Source organism: Emys orbicularis, chromosome 5 (assembly GCF_028017835.1).
Source record: "Emys orbicularis isolate rEmyOrb1 chromosome 5, rEmyOrb1.hap1, whole genome shotgun sequence".
NCBI lineage: Eukaryota > Metazoa > Chordata > Testudines > Emydidae > Emys > Emys orbicularis.
This window is the reverse complement of record NC_088687.1, coordinates 42,353,825-42,376,481: the sequence shown is the minus strand read 5'-3', so window position 1 is coordinate 42,376,481 and position 22,657 is coordinate 42,353,825. Positions and strand designations below refer to the sequence as shown.

At 42.1% G+C, this 22,657-nt stretch overlaps 1 protein-coding gene across 2 annotated transcripts in view; it reads left to right on the top strand.

Moving 5' to 3' along the window:
- The first annotated feature begins 1,044 nt into the window (after nucleotides 1–1,044).
- The window catches only part of PRDM5 (PR/SET domain 5), a 140,876-nt gene continuing 119,263 nt past the window's right edge, over nucleotides 1,045–22,657 (top strand). For both annotated transcript variants that reach the window (XM_065405377.1, XM_065405376.1), the window contains exons 1-2: nucleotides 1,045–1,259; nucleotides 13,713–13,796. In XM_065405377.1, the coding sequence (XP_065261449.1) occupies nucleotides 1,167–1,259; nucleotides 13,713–13,796 (177 nt within the window). In that variant the 5' untranslated portion in view covers nucleotides 1,045–1,166. The remainder of the gene's footprint in view (nucleotides 1,260–13,712; nucleotides 13,797–22,657) is intronic.

Sequence of the window (22,657 nt, the reverse complement as noted above, 5' to 3'; positions counted from 1 at the left end):
TCTTTTTGAGTCTGTCTCCACTGCAGCTGGGAAATGTGGTTGAGTATTATGCAACACAAATTAAAGAGAAATAACATAGATTCAATAAAGAGGGAATAGAGAGTTTAGCTTTGCCCTTGATGAAGAGCAGGATGCTTCCTTTGCAGGCAGAAGAGAGCAAACCTGTATGGAAATGAGACAGGGCATACAGAAGGTGGCAGGTAAAAGGTGTATTCACAATGTTCTCTGCCCTAAGTAGGGTGACCAGATAGCAAGTGTGAAAAATCGGGACGGGGGGTGGGGGTTAATTGGCACCTATATAAGAAAAAGCCCCAAATATTGGGACTGTCCCTATAAAATTGGGACATCTGGTCACCCTAGCCCTAAGAGACTAATTGTTGGTTAACTTTCACTGGTGTTACAAAAGGAGAATCAAAGCCTGAAACTGGGGCCATTTTTTGTCCTGAGTGCTGGATTTTCCACCACATCCATATTTGAAATCGAAATGCCTTCTTAGGATAACAATTCATAACTTGCATAATCATAATGAATTATAGTGGCAGTGTGTTCATTGTTGCAGGGCTTCAGTCACATCCATGCATGGCATTTGGCAAAGGACTGTCCAAGATTATGCAGGATCTCAAAGTTATGGATCTTACTTATTGAGCTAAACTGGGTCAGGAGCAGCCTAAGCTCCCTCTCCCGTTTCCCTGAAGACCGCCAAAGGATCGGGTCCAAACGTGTGGGCCTGCCTCTCTGTCTCTAACGGGCTGAACTAAGCGGCGCTGGATCAGAACATCACTGAACTTCCGTTAGATCCGGAGCCAGATCTCGTGTTTTCGGCCAGTCTGGGCCTGAGCCCCGGAGTGTACAATCTGTGGCGGCTGAAAAAATGTCCCCCCTCCCCCCGGGCCCTGCAGCCCCCGCCCGCCGCGGTGCTGCCTTAAGGAGCGGCCCGTTCTCTCTGCAGAGATCTCCCCCGACCAACTTTCAGCCAATTGGAGGCCAGGCTTTCCCATCCAGCTCCTGCAGCCGCCTCTGACTCCACCCCTCTCCTCCAGGAGCCAGCCGGGGTAATCCTGCAACCGGCCCCTCTGTCCCTGCCCCCTCCCCCATCTCCTGCCCTTTGCAATGAAAGCCCCTGTTAACTCTTCTCCCCTTTAGCAGGCGGCCCGAGTCAGTGCAAAATGCTGGGCATGTACGTGCCGGACAGGTTTGCCCTGAAGTCGTCTAAAGTTCAGGACGGGATGGGGCTCTATACGACCCGGAGAGTGAAAAAGGTGGGTGATTTCGCTGCTGCTCCTCGGCACCCATGGGGTCGGCATGACGGGGAGACCAGGGCGCATAGGGGGCTGTGCGCTGTCTGGTGGGTGTATTGAAGAAGCAGCTAGGGCAGCTGTGTTGCTTGCAAGCTACTCCACCCCCCCTCGCTTAGTTTCCAAAATGCTGGGTTCTCCAGAGAAAGCCTGCCACGTAGTACCGGAGTTCACTGCAGCGCCTTCTCCTCTCGCTGCCTGCAGGGTTTTCGAGTTCAAACTTAATCCCAGACTCTCTCTTTGCCAGAGCTCTCTCCACCGTCTGCTTTGCAGCGGGCAGTGTCTTGCTGAAATGAAAAAACCTCAGTGTTAAACTGAAGCATGTTCTGGTGCATTTCACAGAATCTGTTGTTGGCACCCAAGGACTGAAACCGTGATCAGAAACAACAAAAAAGCACCGTCCCCTAGGGATCTTTGTTTCTTTGGGGAGTGGCATAAAATGGTTAGCCCAACTAGGCATATCCCCGCCCCTGTACATGCATAAGCAAAGAGTGGGTTAATCGTGTGCATAGGAAGGGGTTAGTAGGATGTTTTTATTTTGGTTTGGTGTTGCATTTTTATTTGTGTTTTAAAACAGTTTTTAAAACCCAGGCAGTGCCCCTGTCCTGACCTATTTCTCCATTTCCATCTCATTTTCCATCTAAATATACCTCCCTCCCCACCAAACTCTTGCTGTTTTTTCACTTTTATCAGAATAAATGATTTAATTTGCCTTACAGAATAATGAAACTGTGGCTGCTAAAGATGTGATACAGCTGAAACCTCAATTAAGTGCAAATCCCTCTTATTCAAAACAGGTCACATCCCCTGACATCTGTTAATTAAATTGAGAATTCTCTTGATTATCCACAATCTCAGTTATCCAGAAATATTCAGTGTCCCCCATTCAATTTAGATAATTGAAGCGGTACAGAACTAAAATGATCAGTCCCACATTAATTTAAGCTTCTACCTTTTGTTTTTCTTGGATTTTTTGTGTCTGTCCCATTTTTGGATCTTACTGGTTTGAGAGAGGTGCTGTTTGGGCTTTCTTGTGGTGTGTGCAATTCACCTGACTCCATAGAATACAGTGAAATTCATCAAAATTATCTATTTCAGTAGTCATTACAATTTTGGGCCTGATTTCCCTCTCTCTTAAGTATAAATTTCACTGCTGTGAAACTGGTGAAAAAGGAAAGTAGAACTTGCCTACACTAAGTGCCAGAATTCCTCCATATTGTTTAGGCAGATGTCACCAGGTGGTGCTTTTACACATAGCCTTCCAAGTACTTTTTTCTTAGTTTGGTGGCAAATGTTCAATGTTAGGAAGGCATGCTAAATATTGCTGTTAGTTTTGTTATGCAAGGCTCTGAGTAGAGGTATCTGTGTAAGCAGCAGACCTTGCTCTCTTCCTTGGTCAACCGAGGCCAGTGTTACTTCCTGGGAACCAAGCATTGGTGTATGGCTGAGATTCCTGAAAGAAGGACTTGGCCTGCATGCTATTTGTGACCACCTCTGTTCCAGGACTGGTGTACATGCATAAATAAAATAAATTGTTCATAGGATGTAACCAGACTCCATGTCACTGGGAAGCTTACCTCAGCAGAGGGGGAACAATACTAATTATACTATATAATAGCCATCTATTGTAATGGCCACCAAAGTCATTCCATTAACAATTTTTGGGAGGAGGTGCTGAATGTGAAATTAGACATATATTTGAGTAGCAAATTCTGTAGTGTACACTGTGTTGTCTGACATCTTAACTGTATCTTTCTTTCCTGTGGTTAAAGTGCTCCTTTCAGATGTCCTTGTGTTATCATTAGTATTGCTAACCCCAATTGCTCAAAAATAATGTCACGCCCCTCAAAAATCGAGTGATTTTAAAAAAAATATACCATATATACTAGTTCGTAAGCCGAATTTTTTTAGTAAAAAAGGGAAGCACCAGAGAAGCGGGTCGACTTATGAACGGGTTTAGAGAGGGAGAGGTGGGACACAGCCCTTCCCCCCAACAGAGGCAGCACAGCCAGCAGAGCCAGAAGGGAAGAGGCAGGGCCAGAGTCTCTCCGCTTCTGCCCATGCTGCTCTCCCCCCAGCCTCTGAAGCAGCTGCAGCTCCAGAGCTGGCAGGCTGCAACCCTGCCGTTCGGCTCCTCCTCTCTCCCCCCCCCCCCCCCCCCCCCGAGCAGGCTGTGGCTGCACTGCCCGGGCGCTGGAGCACGCTGTGGCTGTGCCGCCCAGCCCACTGGAACGCGCCGCCCGGTCTGGCCTGCTGGAGCAGGCTGCGGCCGCACTTCCCAGCCTGCCAGAGCAGCTCCAGCCAGGTCAGAGACATCCTCTCCAGTTAAGGTGGGAAGGGATGGGATGGGGAGAGTGTGGGGGTTCTGGGCTAGGAGTGGGGTCATGTGGGGGGTGGTCACAGGGGTTACTCCCCTGACTCCTAGCTTCTCCCCCCTTAGCCCCCCAAATTTCCCCACCAGTTGCTGTCCCTTCCCATCAGGGTAAGCAGCTGGCGCGCCGGGACACTTTGTTTACTTAGGTTTACCTCTGTGCCTGCGGACGCTCGAGGTAAACAAACCATCTCGGCCCACCAGCGGCTTATCCTGATGGCCCGGGAGCCAAAGTTTGCTGACCCCTGAATTATAGGTTCGGCTTATGAACAGGTTATAAAAATTTTCCATTTTTACTTATCCATCTTGGGGAGGGTCAGCTTATAAATGAACCGGCTTATGATCGAGTATATACGGTAATCCATTTTGCATCCTTTTTAATTTGCCTTTCGGTGTGAGCCCTTAGGTTGCACTCGGGTCATGTTTTCAAGCTTTTCTCTGTTACTACAAGGGCTAGAAACTTCATATTTTATTTTATTTTTTTTAAAAGAAAGCTGACATTCTCATGTAATATCTTCTCTCTATCAGCTAGACTTTAACTCAAACACCCAATATCACAAAACTCTTGATACAGTCATAAGCATTGGCACTATTGGTTTCTCAGTGCTTTGCTGGAGATGGAACAAGATCAATTGTTGCTGCCTGACTTTCTTTAAAGTTGATCCCTACTGTGTTTTCTGCCATTTTAGTGATATGGCAGTTTGTCTCCTTTTAGTCACTGTTTCATTCATTATTTTTTATTGACTTGAGAGGAAATGAAGTGTAAGAATCTGGTATTAGTTAATATATATTGGCATATTATAGAATATCTGTTTGCTAGAACTGGTAAATGTGTATATATCTGAAGAAAAGAAACTTGTAGTCATCAAAAAAGGCTGTTACTTACCTCTGGGACCATTGTGTTGCAGGACATATTGGTTAGCTGCCTACAACTTCTGTTTCCTCTCCAAGTCTGACAAGGTTATTTTTACATTTAAAAATGCCTGCAACTTTTTAAAAAATCACTTTAAAATTCAGGTCTTTGGGCAGGTCTTCACTTACAACGCTGCAGCTGCAATGCTGTAGTGTTCGATGAAGGCCTTGTCTACACTTCCACTTACAGCGCTGCAACTTTCTTGCTCAGGGGTGTGAAAAAACATCCCCCTGAGCGCTGCAAATTTAAGCGCTGTAAAGTGGCAGTGTAGACGTGCACCAGCGCTGGGAGCTACTCCCTTTGTGGAGGTGGGTTTTTTATAGCCCTGGGAGAGCACCCAAGCGGTGGGGCTTCGGCTTTCTTCCCTAGGCCGCAGCAAGTCTAGTGCTGGCCCTGTTTGACAGACCCCCTGAAACCTGCTCGGAGGGTCCCCCCCATGGGCCCCGGACTCCTGGTTGAGAACCACTGGTCTAGGGTACGTCTACACTTGGAGCTAGGGGTGTGATTCCCAGTTCGCCTACCTACTCATGCTAGTTCTCATCGAGCTAGCATGCTAAAAATAGTGTAGGCGTGGTAGCGCAGGCAGCGACCAGCTGTGGCACGTGCTAGCCACCCTGAGAATGTACCCCGGGGGTAGCCTGTGCTGCGGCCACTGGCCACTACCCTGCTACTGTGGCTACACTGCTGTTTTTAGTGTGCTAGCTTGATGAGAGCCAGCACGAGTGTGACATACCAGGGTACAATCCAGACCACTGAGAAGCTGTGTCACCCCTGCCCTCTAACCTGGGGTGCCCTTTACAATGCTTTGCTGCTGTATCCTCTCCAGCCTGGACTGCTCACAAACTGCCTCCAATGTGTAAGTCGCTCCCAGCTATGTCTGTGTGGGCTACAGCCAGCCAGCCACACCTTGGCTCTTACCAGCCTTAAATATTACCACCGGGTGACCCCCCAACACGCTCCCAGTCCTAGATTCTCCTGCAGAAACGTGTGTCCTGTACTGCCCAACCCTCTCCTGGACAGTGCAGATACACTGAGTCCGTTATTCCTTTAAGGGAATAATATGCACACAATTTGTTACCCAGACACTTGTCTAATCCAGTGTGTTCAAGCTGAAATAAATAGAACAAGTTAATTAACTACAAAGAGAGATTTTAAGAGTACAAGTAATTAGAAAAAAAGTCAGAAGTAGTCACAAGAAAAATAAAGACAAAACACTTACTGGTGCTTAACTTTGCTATGAATCTAATGTAGTTTAAGTTTTCTCACCCCATGCTTGCAGCAATCTTACTGACCCAAATCTTTAGGTCAGGACCCCTCCCCCAGAGTCCAGTGGCTGCTTCCTTTGTCTCTTCAGGTACAGTGAATGCAATAGGCAGGGAGAGAGAGGGTGTCTTGGGGTTCTGCCCCTTCTTTTTTTAGTCCTGCCCCCTTTTGAGAAGCATTTCTTGCTGAGAGCAAGGCAACAGGCAGTCTGTGGAAGGAAACTCCATGCTGTTTCTTTGCTAAAATGTATTTTTGCCCCCCACCATTTCCTGCCAAAGAATGGCCACTTATCAAGTAATGGTCCATCAGCCTTGTTTACACCTGGTTGAAGCATGAGCTTGCTCTTCGTCTCTGAGGAATTGGTTTAGCCACTCACCAGATTTATCTGGAAAACATACTTTTAGTCATGATCTCAGTTGGTTTATAAATTCACATATAACACTGCTATGTGCATTTTGCCATGATATTACTGATCAGCAAATTCAGTTTTTAAATGATCCCTCACAAGACACGCCTTGTGCAAAAATATTACACTAGTGTGTAGGATGAGAACGCAGGGGCGTATTCTGTCACAATGAGTATGTATACTCAAGCAGGGAATCACACTCCCAGCTCCAAGTGTAAATGTAGCCTAAAGGTTGCAGTAGAAGTTTATTGGTTTTGTGTGATTGGTGTATGAATCACAGAATTCCTGACTTCTTGTCCTTCAACATTATGCAGTATGAAACTATTGCTGTGTTCCACCCCAGAGATGTCTGCATTTTGATGGTTGGTGAAGTGATTCCTGTAGGTACTTTGTAAGGTGCCTGGGGATCCTTTAGGATGAAAGGATTTGTATAAATGTAAAATAGTGGAGCTAACTGACCCAGGGACAGATATAGTCAGTGTCCCAGGGCAAGTCTATACTACATTGGTGCAGCTGCACTGCTGTAGCGTGTCTGGTGAAGACGTGCTATGCCAACGGGAAAGCACTTTCCTGTCGGCATAATTACTCCACCTCGGCAAGAAGCGGAAGCTGTGTTGGCGGGAGAGTGTCTCCTGCCAACATAGTGCCAGTGGGGACAGCACGAAGCTTGCATCGCTTGGGAGGAGTGTGTGTGTGGGGTTCACATCCCTGAGTGACATAAGTTGTATTGATTTTAGACTGTAGTGTGGACCTGTCCTTAGTCTGCACTACAAAGTTTTGTTTGCATATGTCAGCTAAGAGTGTAAAAAAAATCATACCCCCTAGCGCTGGCACAGCTCTTCTCCCTTGCATTAATCCTATCAAATCTACGAGTCCTGCCCCCATCACTCCCCCCCCCCCCCCAAAAAAGTGCTCTGTCCAGTGCCATATCCTCTATCACACATCATTTTCCTTTATGACATCCTACCACTTCTTCTTGGGTTGGCCTTTCTGGGTTTTTTCCCTTCATTCTTGATCTGTTGGACTCTTACCACATAGTTGTCAGGACTGTGCTTAAAACGACCAACCCAACTGAGCCTGCATTCTCTCATTTTTGCATTTATTGGTATTAATTTGAGCATGTCTCTACATACACATTTCATCCATCTCAATATTTGCCTTTCTGTGGAACAGATCATTTGCTCATGTTTCTTCTTTGTTGCTCAACACTCAGGGCCATACATTAAATGTGGACAGACCACTCTTTTGTAGATTTTGCCTTTTAATCTTACTGGTATCTTCCTGTCACACACTATACCACTTAGCTCTCTCCATTTGGGCCACACATTTATTATCTAAGCTCTAATTTCATCTTCCATTTCCCCATTTTCCTGGACTCTAAAACTCAGATACTTGAAGCTTTGCATTTTCAGAGTTGTCTGCCTGTCCAGTTTCAAGGATAATTCTTCAGTGTTCATATTATTGAAATTACATGCCATATATTCTGTTTTTTCTCTGCTTATTTTGAGCCCATGTCTGTCCAACACATCTCTATTTTTCAAGAAGCTATCTTTCTCCTCACTGCATAGAATATCATGTGCACCAAGGTGCCGCCTTCTGTATGTTCCTTGTGAGGGTGTCTAGTATGAGGACAAACACTAAAAGGGCTTAATGCTGACATAGCTGTGCTGCAAAATCCTCAGTGTATACAACACTGCCGACAGAATGAGTTCTTCTGTCAGCTTAGTTAATGTCATTCGGGGGCGTGGTTTAGCCATGCCGGCGGAACTCCTTCTGTTGCTGGTATAGCTATGATGGTAAAACGTTTGTAGCCTGGGAAACTGATGGTTTGTCTAATCTTCTTTCCCTCACACACCTATGAGGATAATTATATTAAAGATTGTGAGGTCATCAGATACTGTGATAATGGAGGCCATATAAGTACTTGAGATAGGTACATTCAGCTTCTCATCCTCCCTTTGAAAGTTTGTAAGTAGATTGTTTTCTCACTGTCATCCTCACAAAACAAACCTGGTCATGATAGTCAAACTTTCTACATTGTTAATTGCCATCAATAATTAAGGTTCTGCAGATAAAATTATGTCCTCACCTTCAGCCATGCAGCTCCCTTGGGCTGGATTCTGTGTGCTGCTAAGGCTATCTTGTGCTATGTAAGTGGCTGGAAAAGGCCCAGTGGAGAATTCCCCTACAAAAGGGAACTTCACTGGCATAAAGTTGCCTAAAGTATCTTTACTGCCTTTTGTGCCAGCCACTCCCCATAAGAGGAAGGATGAGCTCTGTTACACCTGAGCCGCCAGTGGCATAGAGTCCTTGCACTGAAGCTAACTTGCTATGAGATTGGGTTGCCCTACATCAGGAAACCCCAACCAACTCCCAGGCCACCTCCTTCTGCTCCATCTAAGCACACGATGTGGCAGATTATGCCCATTGCTCTCAGATTATGCCCCGTGTAACCCTGCACCATTAGAGTTATGTAGGTTTGCTAGGGTCTCATTGAGGGCATAATCTGAAAACAATGAAGTCTGCATGGGTGTAGCTGTGCGCCTAATTTGACCTGCAGAACTTCCATTACTGGTAAGGTGCAAGAGGGAGAGAATCCAGTTTCAGAGCCAAGGATGGCATGCTGAGGACATTTGTTATGGAGATAAGTGAGGCACGGGGAATATGGTGCCTTAGAAAGCCAGCATTTACGGTCACTTTTAGGTCCTGCCTGTGTGTACACCTAATGTTCATCTCCATCATTCCCTTGGGCTCCAGTCTTCGGCTTCGTCTTCACTATGGGGGGGGGGGTGTCGATTTAAGATACGCAAATTCAGCTACGCGAGTAGCGTAGCTGAGTTCGACGTATCGCAGCCGACTTACCCCGCTGTAAGGACGGTGGCAAAATCGACCTCTGGGGCTTCCCGTCGACGGCGCTTACTCCCACCTCCGCTGGTGGAGTAAGAGCGTCGATTCGGGGATCGATTGTCATGTCCCGACGAGACGCGATAATTCGATCCCCGAGAGGTCGATTTCTACCCGCCGATTCAGGCGGGTAGTGTAGACCTAGCCTTCTTGTTTTGCTGCTCTGTCTCTTCCTGCTCTCGTTGTGCCTTCTTTTCACACAGCTGTCTGCAATGACCTCCTCCTTCCTGTGCACCAAGTGTCCTCACTCTCCTCTTTGAAATCTCTCTTCTGCACTCTATTTGCCTTGCTTTCCACTGCTGATTTCTCTTCCACTGCTGTCCATTCCTCTTGCAGCTTTTATTTTAAAATATAAGAATTTACATTGCCTGCTGTGTAATCTCTTTCCTTCTCCCATACTCTTAACCCTCATCTATCCTTTCCCAGGACCCTTCCTTTGTCTGTTATCTTAGTATTCTGTGTTTTGTCTCTTGCCCTGCATGGGCTACCCTTATTGCCAGTTACAGAGCTGGGGAGGCTGGGGCGGGGGAAGTGATCAGGCACTGCAGGACTGCCCCTGCTGGTGGGTGGTGGATGGGGCCACGAGGGGTGGGGTGGGAGTGGGGAGGTAGGCAGAACCATGATTCTCCTTCCCCCACAATTCTCTGGCCAGAGGAACTAAGCCAACATAAAAGAAGTAATCTGCTGCTGGAGAAGGGCGATCACAGACTACTTTGCCTCTGGATCAAGAGACAAACCAGGGAACTAATTGTGACAGTCAGTCTACACGCTGGCCTGCTCCTGGGGCAGTGCAGCTATGCAATGTAAGAGCTAGTTAGTATTATTAAACACTTCCCTTTACTTGGGGGAAGATTGCAAAGTTACAATCCTATCCTTATGTTATAAATTCTTTTGACTAGTGACCTTTTAAAGATCTCTGTTCAGAACCCTCCAAAATTATGGAGCTATACAAATGTTTATCAACAGTAACCAAAATGATCCATATGTCTACACCAGGGGAGGAAGTGTATTTTTAACATGTGTTGGCAAACACATATTAACTAGGGTAAACAAAGCAGTTACAGTTTTAACATGATTTGGCTGGTAAAGTAACCCCTTACCTCATCCAAGAAACACACATTAAAGCTACAGCTGCCTTGTCTACACTAGAATTTTAACATGTTTGCTAGCATGTGTTTAAAAATACCACACAATTTTTCCAAGTGATGACAAGGCCTAAGTGTATGTAATATTGTGCTTGCTGATATTCAGGTTTAACAGTGTTTTCTAGAACTATAGTGCTATCTTGTGTGTAAAGGAGAATCTGGCATTATGTTCTTTTTGCTTACAGGAACTAAATTATAAAAGTTGACTTTTTAGCTGAGGTTACCTTGACAGACAGGTCCTATTTAAAGTGCACTCATACATAGAATACTTAGATATTTAATTGGGTTGTGTTGATACGTTTTTATCTCTGATTAGATCTGTGCTTTAGATTTCTGCAGTTGTTTTATCCAGTTCCAAGAATAAACATTGCATTAGGGACACAGTGATGGAGAGAGACAGTAAATAGAAATGGATTACAAATACTAGACTGACTGACTAATGGCCTCTAAGCATTGCTAACCTTACTGCTTTAGTATATGACTAATGTTAAAAGATGATGGAATATTAAAACTCACATTTAGAAATGAAATGAAAAATGAGAATTAAATACTAAAAATAAAATATAGTTTTCAGTCAAACTTTTAGAGAAGGACAGTACACAATATGGTATAAGTAGTTGTTAATTTGCTGGGGTTTCAGTGCTGAAAAGTAAGGGATTGGATGATTCTGTTTGATTAAAAGCAGGAGCCCTTATTCATTGTCTTTATACTTAAGAGTATAAAGACAACTAATTTATTATAATATTGGTTTGGCTGAGCATAGCAACACAGAGCCTTTTTCATGCAATCAGCTGCAGCTATTGGAGTGCAGTAATCATCCTGTTTCTAGCTTCTGAGACTCCTTCCTCTCTCATTTTTACTTATGTGCACCTAACTTAACCTCTAGACTTCAGCCTATGCTGCTGATTATGCTTCCCCAAAATTGCTGCCATAAATGCTCACTCTTCCCTCCTAGAGGTTTGATCCTTGACCGTTACTCTCCCTCTCCTAGCTCTGTGGGATGAAATAATGACGAGCCCCATGGCATTATCTCTTGTGACTTGGTGGGAAGGAAGAATAGATATCCTTTCCAACTTGGGTGGCACCTGTCTACTCTCCCTTCTATGGCCTAGTGTAAAAGGGGACTGAAGATCTTGGTGTCAGGGAGGAGTATGTCCATCTTGCAGAAGAAGGATACAAGGGGAATGCTCTCTGTTTCCCTAGCAGGAGCTCTTGAATGCTGAATAGCATGTTGGTGTTGTCTCTTGGAAAGATGGGGGAGAAGGAGCCACAAACGGCCATACCTTACAGATTTGGGCCTTGATCTTGTGTAAAAACACACACACACACACACACACACACACACACACAAAACAACATAGAAGTTGCACTGGTTTAACATCACACCTTTAGTTAAACCAGTGCAACTTTGTGTGTGGACGCTCCCATGTCTGTTTAAACATATATTATATCAATTTAGCTAGAACTACTTGAGTAAAGTTAAGCATCTGCATAAAACATTGCAGGATTGGGGCCTTGTTGCCTTCTGTTACAGCTGAACTTTTTGGTATGTGTCACTTCACATGTGTATCTTTTTACACTTAAACTGTTTTCAGTTTATAAATCCAGTCTTTGGACACAGCTAAGTCACAGTTAACTTGTATCACTTTATTATGCTTCAGCAGTGAATAGCCATTTCAGTTAGCCTGTACAAGACTGGAATACTTAACTTCTAGTATGCAAATTTCATCCCACCAAAACTAGTCTGGAGAAGAGAAGACTGAGAGGGGACATAACAGTTTTCAAGTACATAAAAAGTTGTTAACAAGGAGGAGGGAGAAAAATTGTTGTTCTTAATCTCTGAAGATAGGACAAGAAGCAATGGGCTTAAATTGCAGCAAGGGCGGTTTAGGTTGGACATTAGGAAAAACTTCCTAACTGTCAGAACGGTTAAGCACTGGAATAAATTGCCTAGGGAGGTTGTAGAATCTCCATCATTGGGAATTTTTAAGAGCAGGTTGGACAAACACCTGTCAGGAATGGTCTAGATAATACTTAGTCCTGCCTTGAGTGCAGGGGACTGGACTAGATGACCTCTCGAGGTCCCTTCCAGTTCTATGATTCTATGATTACCTGGAAGAATTTTGAGGGACTGGGTATTATGTAATGTGGAAATGTGACCTCTATCAGGTAAATTGAGGAGTTTCTACCATGAATTACAAATCTTAAGGACTTTTCACGATATCGTTTTAATCTCTCTCCTACCATTTTATACAGTTGACCTTATATCGCCTGTATTTTTCTGCTGTTTCGAACAAACCTTATCTCTGAAATTTCCTTGTTTTTCCCCCAGTTGGCCTTCTGTGAGTTAGTCTGAGAAAGTTACAGAGCATGGAAGCTGAAAAGCCACCTAATCTGATTGAGTGTAGGGAGGCAGGAAAGGGATATGGTAGACAAGAACATATATTTAAAAATGTGAACATATACTACATAAAAACACTTTTTTTTTTTTTTTTTTTTTTTTAATTGAACAAGAGAAAATTATGCCACAGAGCAAGGAACATAAAGCATTTCAGTTAGGATAATGCCTACAACAAAAAAGTATTCTGAAGCCCAACAATATACAAGGTCTGTTGCTGCAAACTGAAGACAACACTATTATGGGAATAAAGTCGTAGTTAAATGGTTGACCATGCTGCTAATGTGATATGTTTGGGACAAAACTGTTGGGGGAACATATCAATTCATATGTTCATGGCATGTGTTGTGAATAACAGGTAATATTTTACAATTTTTATTTTGTTTACATAGGCTTGAATTAGTTTATAGACATGTACATGCTCAGTGCTACTTAAACAGATTTTCTGTATGTTCAAAAACCTCAATGTTGAGTATTTTGATTTGATACTTCAAAAAACAATGTTGAAATCATGCAAATCTAATGTAAACTCTATAGCTGCCAAATACTTTACCCCTTATAAGGTTGCCTGTTGCAAAATACTTTCTTATAACCTTATGCAGAGATAATATTGGTGCTGACGTTTTGTAGTTCTTTATTAAACAAATGTCATGTGAATTTCAGCCTCTTTCAAAATACAGAAAAATATTATTTGCCAAATGGAGGATATATGTGGTAGGGGAAACTGTTGTAAAATAACAATGTCACAAAATATGAAAAGAAAAACCCCAAACACGTTATCTTATTGTATAATAATGTCTGTAGTTCTACATGATAGACACAGCCTTAAATTTGCAAAGTGATGTATGAACTTTAAGTTTTAGCCATCCAGCTCTCCACTGCAACCCTGTTTAATATGTGCTCCTTAGGAGGATGGGAGGCAGATAGAACAAAATTGTCTTTTTCTTCTGAAGCTAAAGGTGATACAAAAGATTGTAGTTTGGTAACTCATGCATTCTTTGTGTAATCATTATTTAGGGTGAAAAATTTGGCCCGTTTGCAGGAGAGAAGCGAATGCCTCAAGAACTGGATGAAAACACAGACTGCAGACTGATGTGGGAGGTGAGATCTATGGGGCCGATTCTGCAAACGCGTACTATCACATGTAGTGTTTGCTACCATGAGTAATCCCAAAGTGGTATCACACCCAGTAGAAAGCATTTGCAGAATTAGGCTCTTAATTACTATATATTAAATAATTTTTTATTAACTTCGAGGGACTATTTTGACCCGAAGTAGGAGTTTTTACAAAGCCTAACATCAATATAAATGTTTTTTTGATTTTTTTTTTTTAAAATATATTTTCAGGGAAATAATTTCCTTTTAAGGGAATAAGGAATAACACCTAAATCCTGCTAATTTATGATACCCTAAGAATGAAACTAATTGCCATCCATGCTGAGGAATGTGAAAAAAGTAAACAACAAGCAAGGTGAAAAGCTGATTATGAACGCTGAAGCCTTTTTTAAAAAAACAACAATGTATGTTAGTGATGGTTAAGAGACTGTTTGTTATGATGATGATGATTATTATTTTATTAAAATTTTAGCCTGACCATGCCCCTTTAAAAGCTGAACATATTGCAATGGAAGAGATTAAAAAATTACATTAGGGAGCAGCTTTGTGGCCTGATCATTGGGTTTGAGATACCTAGGATTAGGTCCTGTATTTGCTAGTGTTTGAAAACTTTTTCAAACACTGTTACAGTCTAACGTGGCTGTAAGGCTTTTTTGGGCCCCAACCTCATGCTGCTTTCGAACTCTTCCAGTTGTATTGTAGATCTGTGCTGTAGGTTAGCGGGTAATTGGCTCCTCTCTTCTCTCCATTCTGCAAGTGTAGAGGAGGATAAAGAAAGGAACTTGTAAAAGGGCCTAAAAATTGCAGAAGGGAAGGAGCAGTGGCTGCATGGCACAATCTCCTCAAGCTTTGGAGACACATAGCTGGGTGGGTGGAGCTCTGTGGGACTGATAGTAGGGAAGAGCCATGGATCAGCTACTCTATGGCATGCTCCCCTCAAGATCCCACAGTTTGCTACAGAAAAACTGCATTACTTTTATATAGCACTTTCCACATTCAAGGTGTTTTAAGCAAGGATATTTGAAAGCAGTATTCAATAAATCTGGAAATGTTTCTAACTCTTCATTGATATGAATTGGGCGTTGTGTTATACAGGTGGCTACCATTTTTTTTTAATGACAATTGCAGTACAATATATAGCTGTGACAGGTTGTACTCCTCCCATCCGGGATGCCACCTGATGTACTGGGGTTTCACTGAGCCTCTCCTGCTCCACCAGCCTGGATTCCCTCTCCTTGTTTAAATGAATTAGGTTCTCCAGCCTCTTGCAGCACACACACACAGCTAGGGCCACACCTAGCTGCAGACGCAGACTGACGTCAGCTCTGTGAGAGAGGATTCATCCAGCACTCACTTGTACACTCCTTTTGGGAGATAAACCCAAAATAATACTGTCTTGCACTGTATAGAAAGATCTGCACAGCGCAAGCTCATAAAAATTCGCTCTCTCCCTCAATGTGGAGAGAGATGTGCACAGCTTCTTGTCCCTCCTCCTGAGGTTGGAGGCATAAAGGTTACTATAACTTGTTTATTGTGTGGCAGCAGATGAAATGTCCCGTTCCCACTATGTATTCAAAGAATTATCTATGCATTTCCTAAAAGGGAAATGAGGCTTTTTAAAAAATAATAATTTAGTATTAACATAGACTACATACACAATATAACCTGGTCTCACCACAATCAAGCTATCTGTAAAAGCATGCTAGAAATCAGATTCTGCATAGCTAAACAACTTGTGAAAGAATGCTAAAAGACAGCCTCCTGATACCCCAAATCAGTATAAATCTAGTGATGTGGGAACAGCAAAAGGTTCACAATTGGATGGTTTATTCAATCCTGTGAAGGTCTTCACCACTGATTGGTTCTCGTTTTGACTGGTTGAGAGAATATATGCAGTGCAAACACACCTATGTTCCTTCTTTGTATGAGTGGGTTCTATATTCCAGGAGAGCAACTGATAGTTGTGGTGTCATGGCAACTGGCTTTATTTCATTGGCCTTCATCAATTTAAAAAAAGTATGCATTTGAGGTCAGTTGTGTACTGAATGCCCTACAATTTGGTATCGTAGAACTATCTCACTTTTTCACTACATTTCTACAGGTTACCTTCAATCAATAAGATATCCTACCTGGGGTAGATTTTAGAACACACTGGGTAGGTAAAGGCACCAAGATGAAGGCCTTCTAACTTAGGTTGCTCATGGAATGCAATAATCTTTCAAATGCCTTGTTGCTGATGTTTATATTGAATGTATCCTTTCTTTGTAAGGCAAAAAATAAAAGCCAAACACATGTGTTTACTGACAACATTAACATGACCCCATTGATAGCAAACCAGAAAATGAGTTTTTTTTTTTTTTTTTTTTTTTTTTGTGAGTTGTTCTAAAACCATTGCATAACATCTTACTCCAACCTAGTTTTGAGAGTCTTGAAAAGTTTCCTGCATACCAAATTTTATGATTTCCTGGATGTTTGAACCCAGGCAGTTTGTGTTTACTAGAGTTGATCTGAATACAAGTTCTATAATGTAATTTTAATCATGCTGAGTAGCCTGGAGTTGAAATTTGGGGCCAGGAATTTATAAAGTTAAAAGCAGCTGAACAGTCCAAATAGATGGTTATTCCAGAAACTCTGTAGGGCAGTTATAATAGCTTGCTAAGTTAGTAGCCATTTACTTGGACCAAGTGTAATATGAATACATATTTTAGTGACTATTAAGGCAAAATTACTTGAAAGTGTAAATCTGTAAAATCAAAATACTGCAGTTTTGGAGGCTAAGAAGGAAAATGCTCTACTTTTTCAGAGATTGGATAAATATGGATAGTGACAGAACATGTTTTCTCACTGTGTCATATGTGATCTTAGCCTCCATTTAGTGAGACCATCTTCTAGAAAAGTCAGGGGAAATGTAGTCTTTCTGCCGGGCTCACCTGAAAATATATTACCACCATGCGTTTCTGGTTGTGCACAATATGTTGTGGTCTGTGCTTGATCTGTGATGAGAACAACATTCTGAATGAGCTTTTTTAAAAGGTCACACTGAAAGAGAACTGTACTTCCATGTTTTTCTTTGGTCTTTGTAAAACATAGTACTTAAAAGAATTATTGTGTTCCAGTGATCTGCAGTAATTTTGTTAAATAACGATCTGAGAATATCAATATTTGTGATTGTTATATATAGCAGAATGTCCTTATTCTGCCTGCAATTCCTATGCGACTTGTACTCTTTTGAAGAAGTCAAACATTTACACTTGCTCATTCAAGAGACTCTCTAAAGGATTGATACAAGAGCATCCTGGATTCAGCTGTCAAATTCAACTCAGTAAGAGCTGCAGCTTGCAATTTATTATTGAAGAGTTAAGGGGGTGAAAAAACTGAAGGGTAGATAACCAAGTAGTTGTATTTTTTTAAATGGTTTCTAACTCAAACATTTTCTCTAAGTATCAGAGGGGTAGCTGTGTTAGTCTAGATCTGTCAAAAGCGATAGAGTCCTGTGGCACCTTACACGTCTGACGAAGTGGGTATGCACCCACGAAAGCTTATGATCAAATACGTCTGTTAGTCTATAAGGTGCCACAGGACTCTTTATCGCATTTTTGTCTAAGGTCATCAGTCTCTTGGACTTAACTGCATGTCATACTGTTTAGATGCAACTAATTTTTGATGATGATCTGTGAAAGAGAGCTTTGGCCTCATAATTTTTAGGGCCACCCAAATGCCCTGATGGAATTTATATATTCATATGCTGAAGTCCATCTATTTTATTTAGAATATAATCCAAAGCATGGCAATTTTAAACTTTGCTTTATTTGTCCAAAGGGAAAATAAAGGCAGAACAGAATACTCTTTGGGCATCGTATTATTTTACATAACTTTTTACCTCGGGAGGCTACTTTAATGTTACCCCCAGTATTTGTTTTCTGCAGGCTATGTGGGAGGGGGGAAGGTGTTCTCTTGCATACATTTTCTCATTTTCCCAGAACCAAGCAAGTGGCTTTTCATTTTGAGTAATGTTGGAATATGGCAAACATTGTTTTAGCATTGATTTTTGGCAAACATTAATGCAGAGAGGACTGGAAGGACTTAGTCCTTTCCAAATTTCCTGACAAACCATGAAGCAATGTTGGTCAGGATAAGCTGGCACATAATACACTTATAGCAATGAACATTTATATATTTTAGGTTTGGCTTCTGTCTATCTGCCAAGATAATGCTGTAAATTAAATATGAGAGGCGCAGACACATGCTAGAAATCAGTCTTTTTATGGGAGCTATTGCTTATGTTTATTTATATTAGAGAATGAAATGAGCTTTTGTTTCTGCTACTTACTCTCAACACTGTTGCAGTGACAAATTGGTTACAGTTATAAGACCTGACTTCCATTGACTTCAGTGGGCTTTGGATCAGACCCCTAATGTTTCTGTTCAAGGTATGAAAAGTTGAAAGTTTTTAATTTAATCTTTGGTAGAATTATATCATCTTTCCTGCTAATCAGAAATGTGAGCTAGAATGGGAGAAGTGCCTTTTATACACAATGTAACAGCTCACAATATTTCTGAGATTTCATAGAAGAAAAAAATCTTGAACTGAAGCTTGTTATATTTTCTTGCTCAGAAGATTGCTTGCAATGTCAGTGAAATGGGATTCAGCAATGTAGTGTGCAGTTCTTCTATGACATGATGGAATGTTCTTCTGATGCTTTTATTCTTTAGAGAATGTTTACATTTTAAGGCATCTTCTAAAATGGTTTGCTTCAATGGCTCTGTAGGCAGCTTTGTTTCCTCCTCTTTCCAGAAATATTCTTTGTCTAACTATTTCCCCTGCCATTCTCACAATCATGCACAGAAATGTATGTGCCTGTATTTAAAATTACCACCACATCCAAGCTCAAACATTGGAAATAGGGTTTCCAGTTGTTTTTCCCCTACCCTGATTTTAATTTTAATTTTCAAATTTTGGCATAAATTTTGACTCTTCTAGAAATGCTTTTGGTGGGGTTTTATGGCCATCCTAATTTGACCAGTAATAATTTTTCTTATCACAATTTTTCATCAGTTATTTAGTATAGATTCATGTATTTTATTAAGTGCTTGGTTTAAGCTTGATTTTTATCACCCTTACTCACTTTAGCCCTAATCAAAGATATTTACTTCAGTGGTCTTTGGAACAGGCCCATTGAGTAGCACCTTGCTGCACATTTAGTCTAGTGATTCCTGTGGGACTACTCTCGGAGGTGGTGTGGCTTGTGGTGAGTGAAGAATCAAGCCCTTAATTATTAAACTTCTTTAAAATATTAAATGTTTTTGAAATGGCTTTAAGAATCCGGAGTTGATTGAATTAAGTGTTAGTACTCCAATTTAAACTTTGTTAAAAAAATGCGTCACAGACTGTGACATCTGGTCTTTTCTGTGCTTTTACCCTGTACTACACAGATTTCACAGGGGAGACCAGCATTTCTCAAACGGGGGCTCCTGACTCAAAAACGGTCTGTGTGTGTGTGTGTGTGGGGCGGTTTGCAAGGTTATTTTAGGGGCGTCACGATATTGCCACCCTTACATCTGAGCTGCCTTCAGAGCTGGGCGGCGGCTGTTGGCTGGGCACTCAGCTCTGAAGGCAGCATCCCGCCAGCACCATCACAGAAGTAAAGGTGGCAATACCATACTATGCCACCCTTACTTCTGCACTGCGGCCTTCAGAGCTGGGTGGCCGGAGAGTGGCAGCTGCTGACTGAGGGCCCAGCTCTGAAGGCAGCAGCGCAGAAGTAAGGGTGGCAATACCATACTATGCCCTCCTTATTTCTGTGCTGCTGCTGGCAGCGGCTCTGCTTTCAGAGCTGGGCTTACGGCCACCAGCAGCCGCTCTCTGGCCACCCAGCTCTGAAGGCAGAGCCGCTGCCAGCAGCAGCGCAGAAGTAAGGGTAGCAGTACTGCAATCCTCCAGCCCTTTACAATAACCTTGCAACCCCCCACAACTCCTTTTTGGGTCAGGACCCCTACAATTACAACACCATGAAATTTTAGACTTAAATATCAGAAATCATGAAATTTGCGATTTTTTTTTTTTTTTTTTTTTTTTTTTTTAAATTTCTGTGACCATGAAATTGACCAAAATGGACTGTGAATTTGGTAGGGCCCTACTTATACATCCTTACCTTTCTCTGGAGAAAGATCAGCAAGATATTAATAGAAATCTGAGAATTTTCTTTTAGAGACATTAAATTGATCACATAAGTCTCAGTTATTTCATTTATTGTAAAAGAAATTTGACTGAATTAACTCAGTAATGTATTTGACACCACTGTGTTCAAGCTCAGGTAGATATTTTCCAGACATTAATATGAAAAGTGTGCTATCATCCACTGCACACTGTAGATATCTTCATGCATTTTAGATATCTAATTATTTATAATGCTCTACTAGGATATTACCTTACTGCCGCTGATGCTAGAACATCAGGCTCCACCTGTCTGCAGATTTGCCCTTCCGTTTAGAGGTCTGCGGGCGGGGAGGATGGGGATCACATCCTCTCTCTCAGTTAAATTAAATCCATTCTACTCATTCATGGAAAAACTTTTCAATCAGAGGAATGATTTTACAAAAATAACTTGATTGCAGTGTAATGGTGAAAGGACATGTTTTTTGGCCCAAATATTGAGTTCCATTTCCAGCTCTGACACTGACGTTCAGTGTAACCTCAGGCACATCATTTAACTTTTCAGGGCTTCATTTTATCCCTGGGTAATATTGTAGATGCCTGAATACTTATTTACCTCACAGGAGTCTTGTGAGGTTTTAAAACACTTCAAATTTGATCTTGTTAGGAAACCATTTAAAAAACCATTTCAGCTGAAATAATTGCCAGCTCTGTGTCTGGGGTATACTGTTGTTTGAATGGTTTTTAAAATCCTTTCTTGGACTATGAGGCCAAACGTCACTTGCTGATTTTCAGGAATTGTACTTAAAACTGGGCATATCATTTTGCCGGACACAGACTAGACCCATTATTACGAAGCTGGAAAATATAATTTCAAATATATGTAATTATTCCTGCAGTCAGGTGTCAGCACCCTGTTTACTGGCAAGGTAGGGAACATGAACATATTGCCACTAGCAATATAAACTTTGTCTTCTTTTAAATAGGTTTTCTACAGTCTCTTATGAATGGCCACTATTCAGATATATATTTGGGAGTGTGGAGAATAGGCAATGCTGTGCGGTTACTCTTTGCAAAAGGCTCCCTCAAACACGTCCAGCCTGAGTCTGTGATACATGTGAGTTTCCCTGGTTAAATATTCTTTCCTTCCATCGATTCCATACAATTCCCTGTTGACAATAGTAGTGGCAGGCAGATTCTCCTGCAGCCTCTAGTTGTGGGATGGTTGGACATACAGGGAGCACATCACTTCTGGTCATAGATTCCAATGCCAGAAGGGACCATTGTGATCATCTAGTCTGATCTCTTGTATAACACAGGCCATAGAACTTCTCCAAAATAATTCTTAGAGCCGATCTTTTAGAAAAACTTCCAATCCATGACCCTTGGTAAATTGTTCCAATGGTTAATTATCCTCACTATTTAAAAAAAAAAAATTATGCCTTATTTCCAGTCTGAATTTGTCTAGCTTCAACTTCCAGCCATTGGATCATGTTGTACCTTTCTCTGATAGATTGAAGAGCCCTCTATTAAATATTTGTTCCCCATGTAGATACTTATAGACTGTAATCAAGCCATTCCTTGATCCTTAGTCTTGTGTGGGAGTGTGTCACCATTGGTGGGTGGATGGGGATAGGGGCCTTTGGAGCCAGGAAACTCTAGTTTATGTAGAAAGGGGTTGGGGTAGGGTAGTGAGTATCTCTTAGCTGGGGGTGATTATAAGTGGAAGCCATTTTCCCCAGGGTGGTGGTGGGGAGAGGGCAAGTGTAGGCTCCATGTTCCATTCCAGTATTGGCTCCTGAGGCTCTAGTGCCTGCTTGCCAAGCCTCAGTCTGATGAGGAGAGAGGCAAGCTGCTGTGTCTTCAGGATTGTTGCCCAACTGCTGCTTGACATCTTCTCTTGTCTTCCTTTCTCACTAGCACAGCTGGAGCAGCTGCTGTGGCGTGGGTGAGATACTGAAATTACATAGTACATTTCTTATGCTTTCCTAATGGCACTGGTGGGGTATGAAGGAGGGGAAACCCCTTTGCTACAATGGTTGCGGCTATGGCAATTATGAGCACACCTGCAATACAGCATCTGTCTGAGTGGCAGCCATCTTAGTTCTATCCCCTTGGATGGCTGAACAGTTTTACCAGCACATCTGAACATAGGATTTTAGCACACATCTGTGAAACGTGTTTTTGAATGTCTCCTACTCCCCCAAACATAACTTATTCCTGTGCTCCATGACCACACCACTAGGCATGGGGGCCAGCTGAAGGATTTTAGGGAAATGATTCTTGGAGGTATACCCCAAACTTAATTACTGATGTTTACAGTGTCTGCATTTAGGTTCCCCATGCCTCAAACTGTAGAACTGGAGTCCAGCTGTTTGTTCCTTGTGATTGATTTGCATTAGTTTACCGTTTTAGAGCTATCTTTGCAAGGATAAGAGCTGGAGGCATTCTTTTATAAATAAAAGTTGTTTTCTTTCATGGGGCTCAGAGGCTAGCTCTGTTAAGAAAGGGCTCATATGAGCCCCCGCTGGCTCATCAGTGAGAACAGGGCGTCCGTAAATGTCACTAATCCAGTCTAGTGTAACATACAATGTTTTGAATATATTTTTCTTGACTTTTTTCCTCTGTTTCACATCTGTATATTTAATGCAACATTATGTCTTTATGAGGTGAAAAAAGCAATAGAAAATCA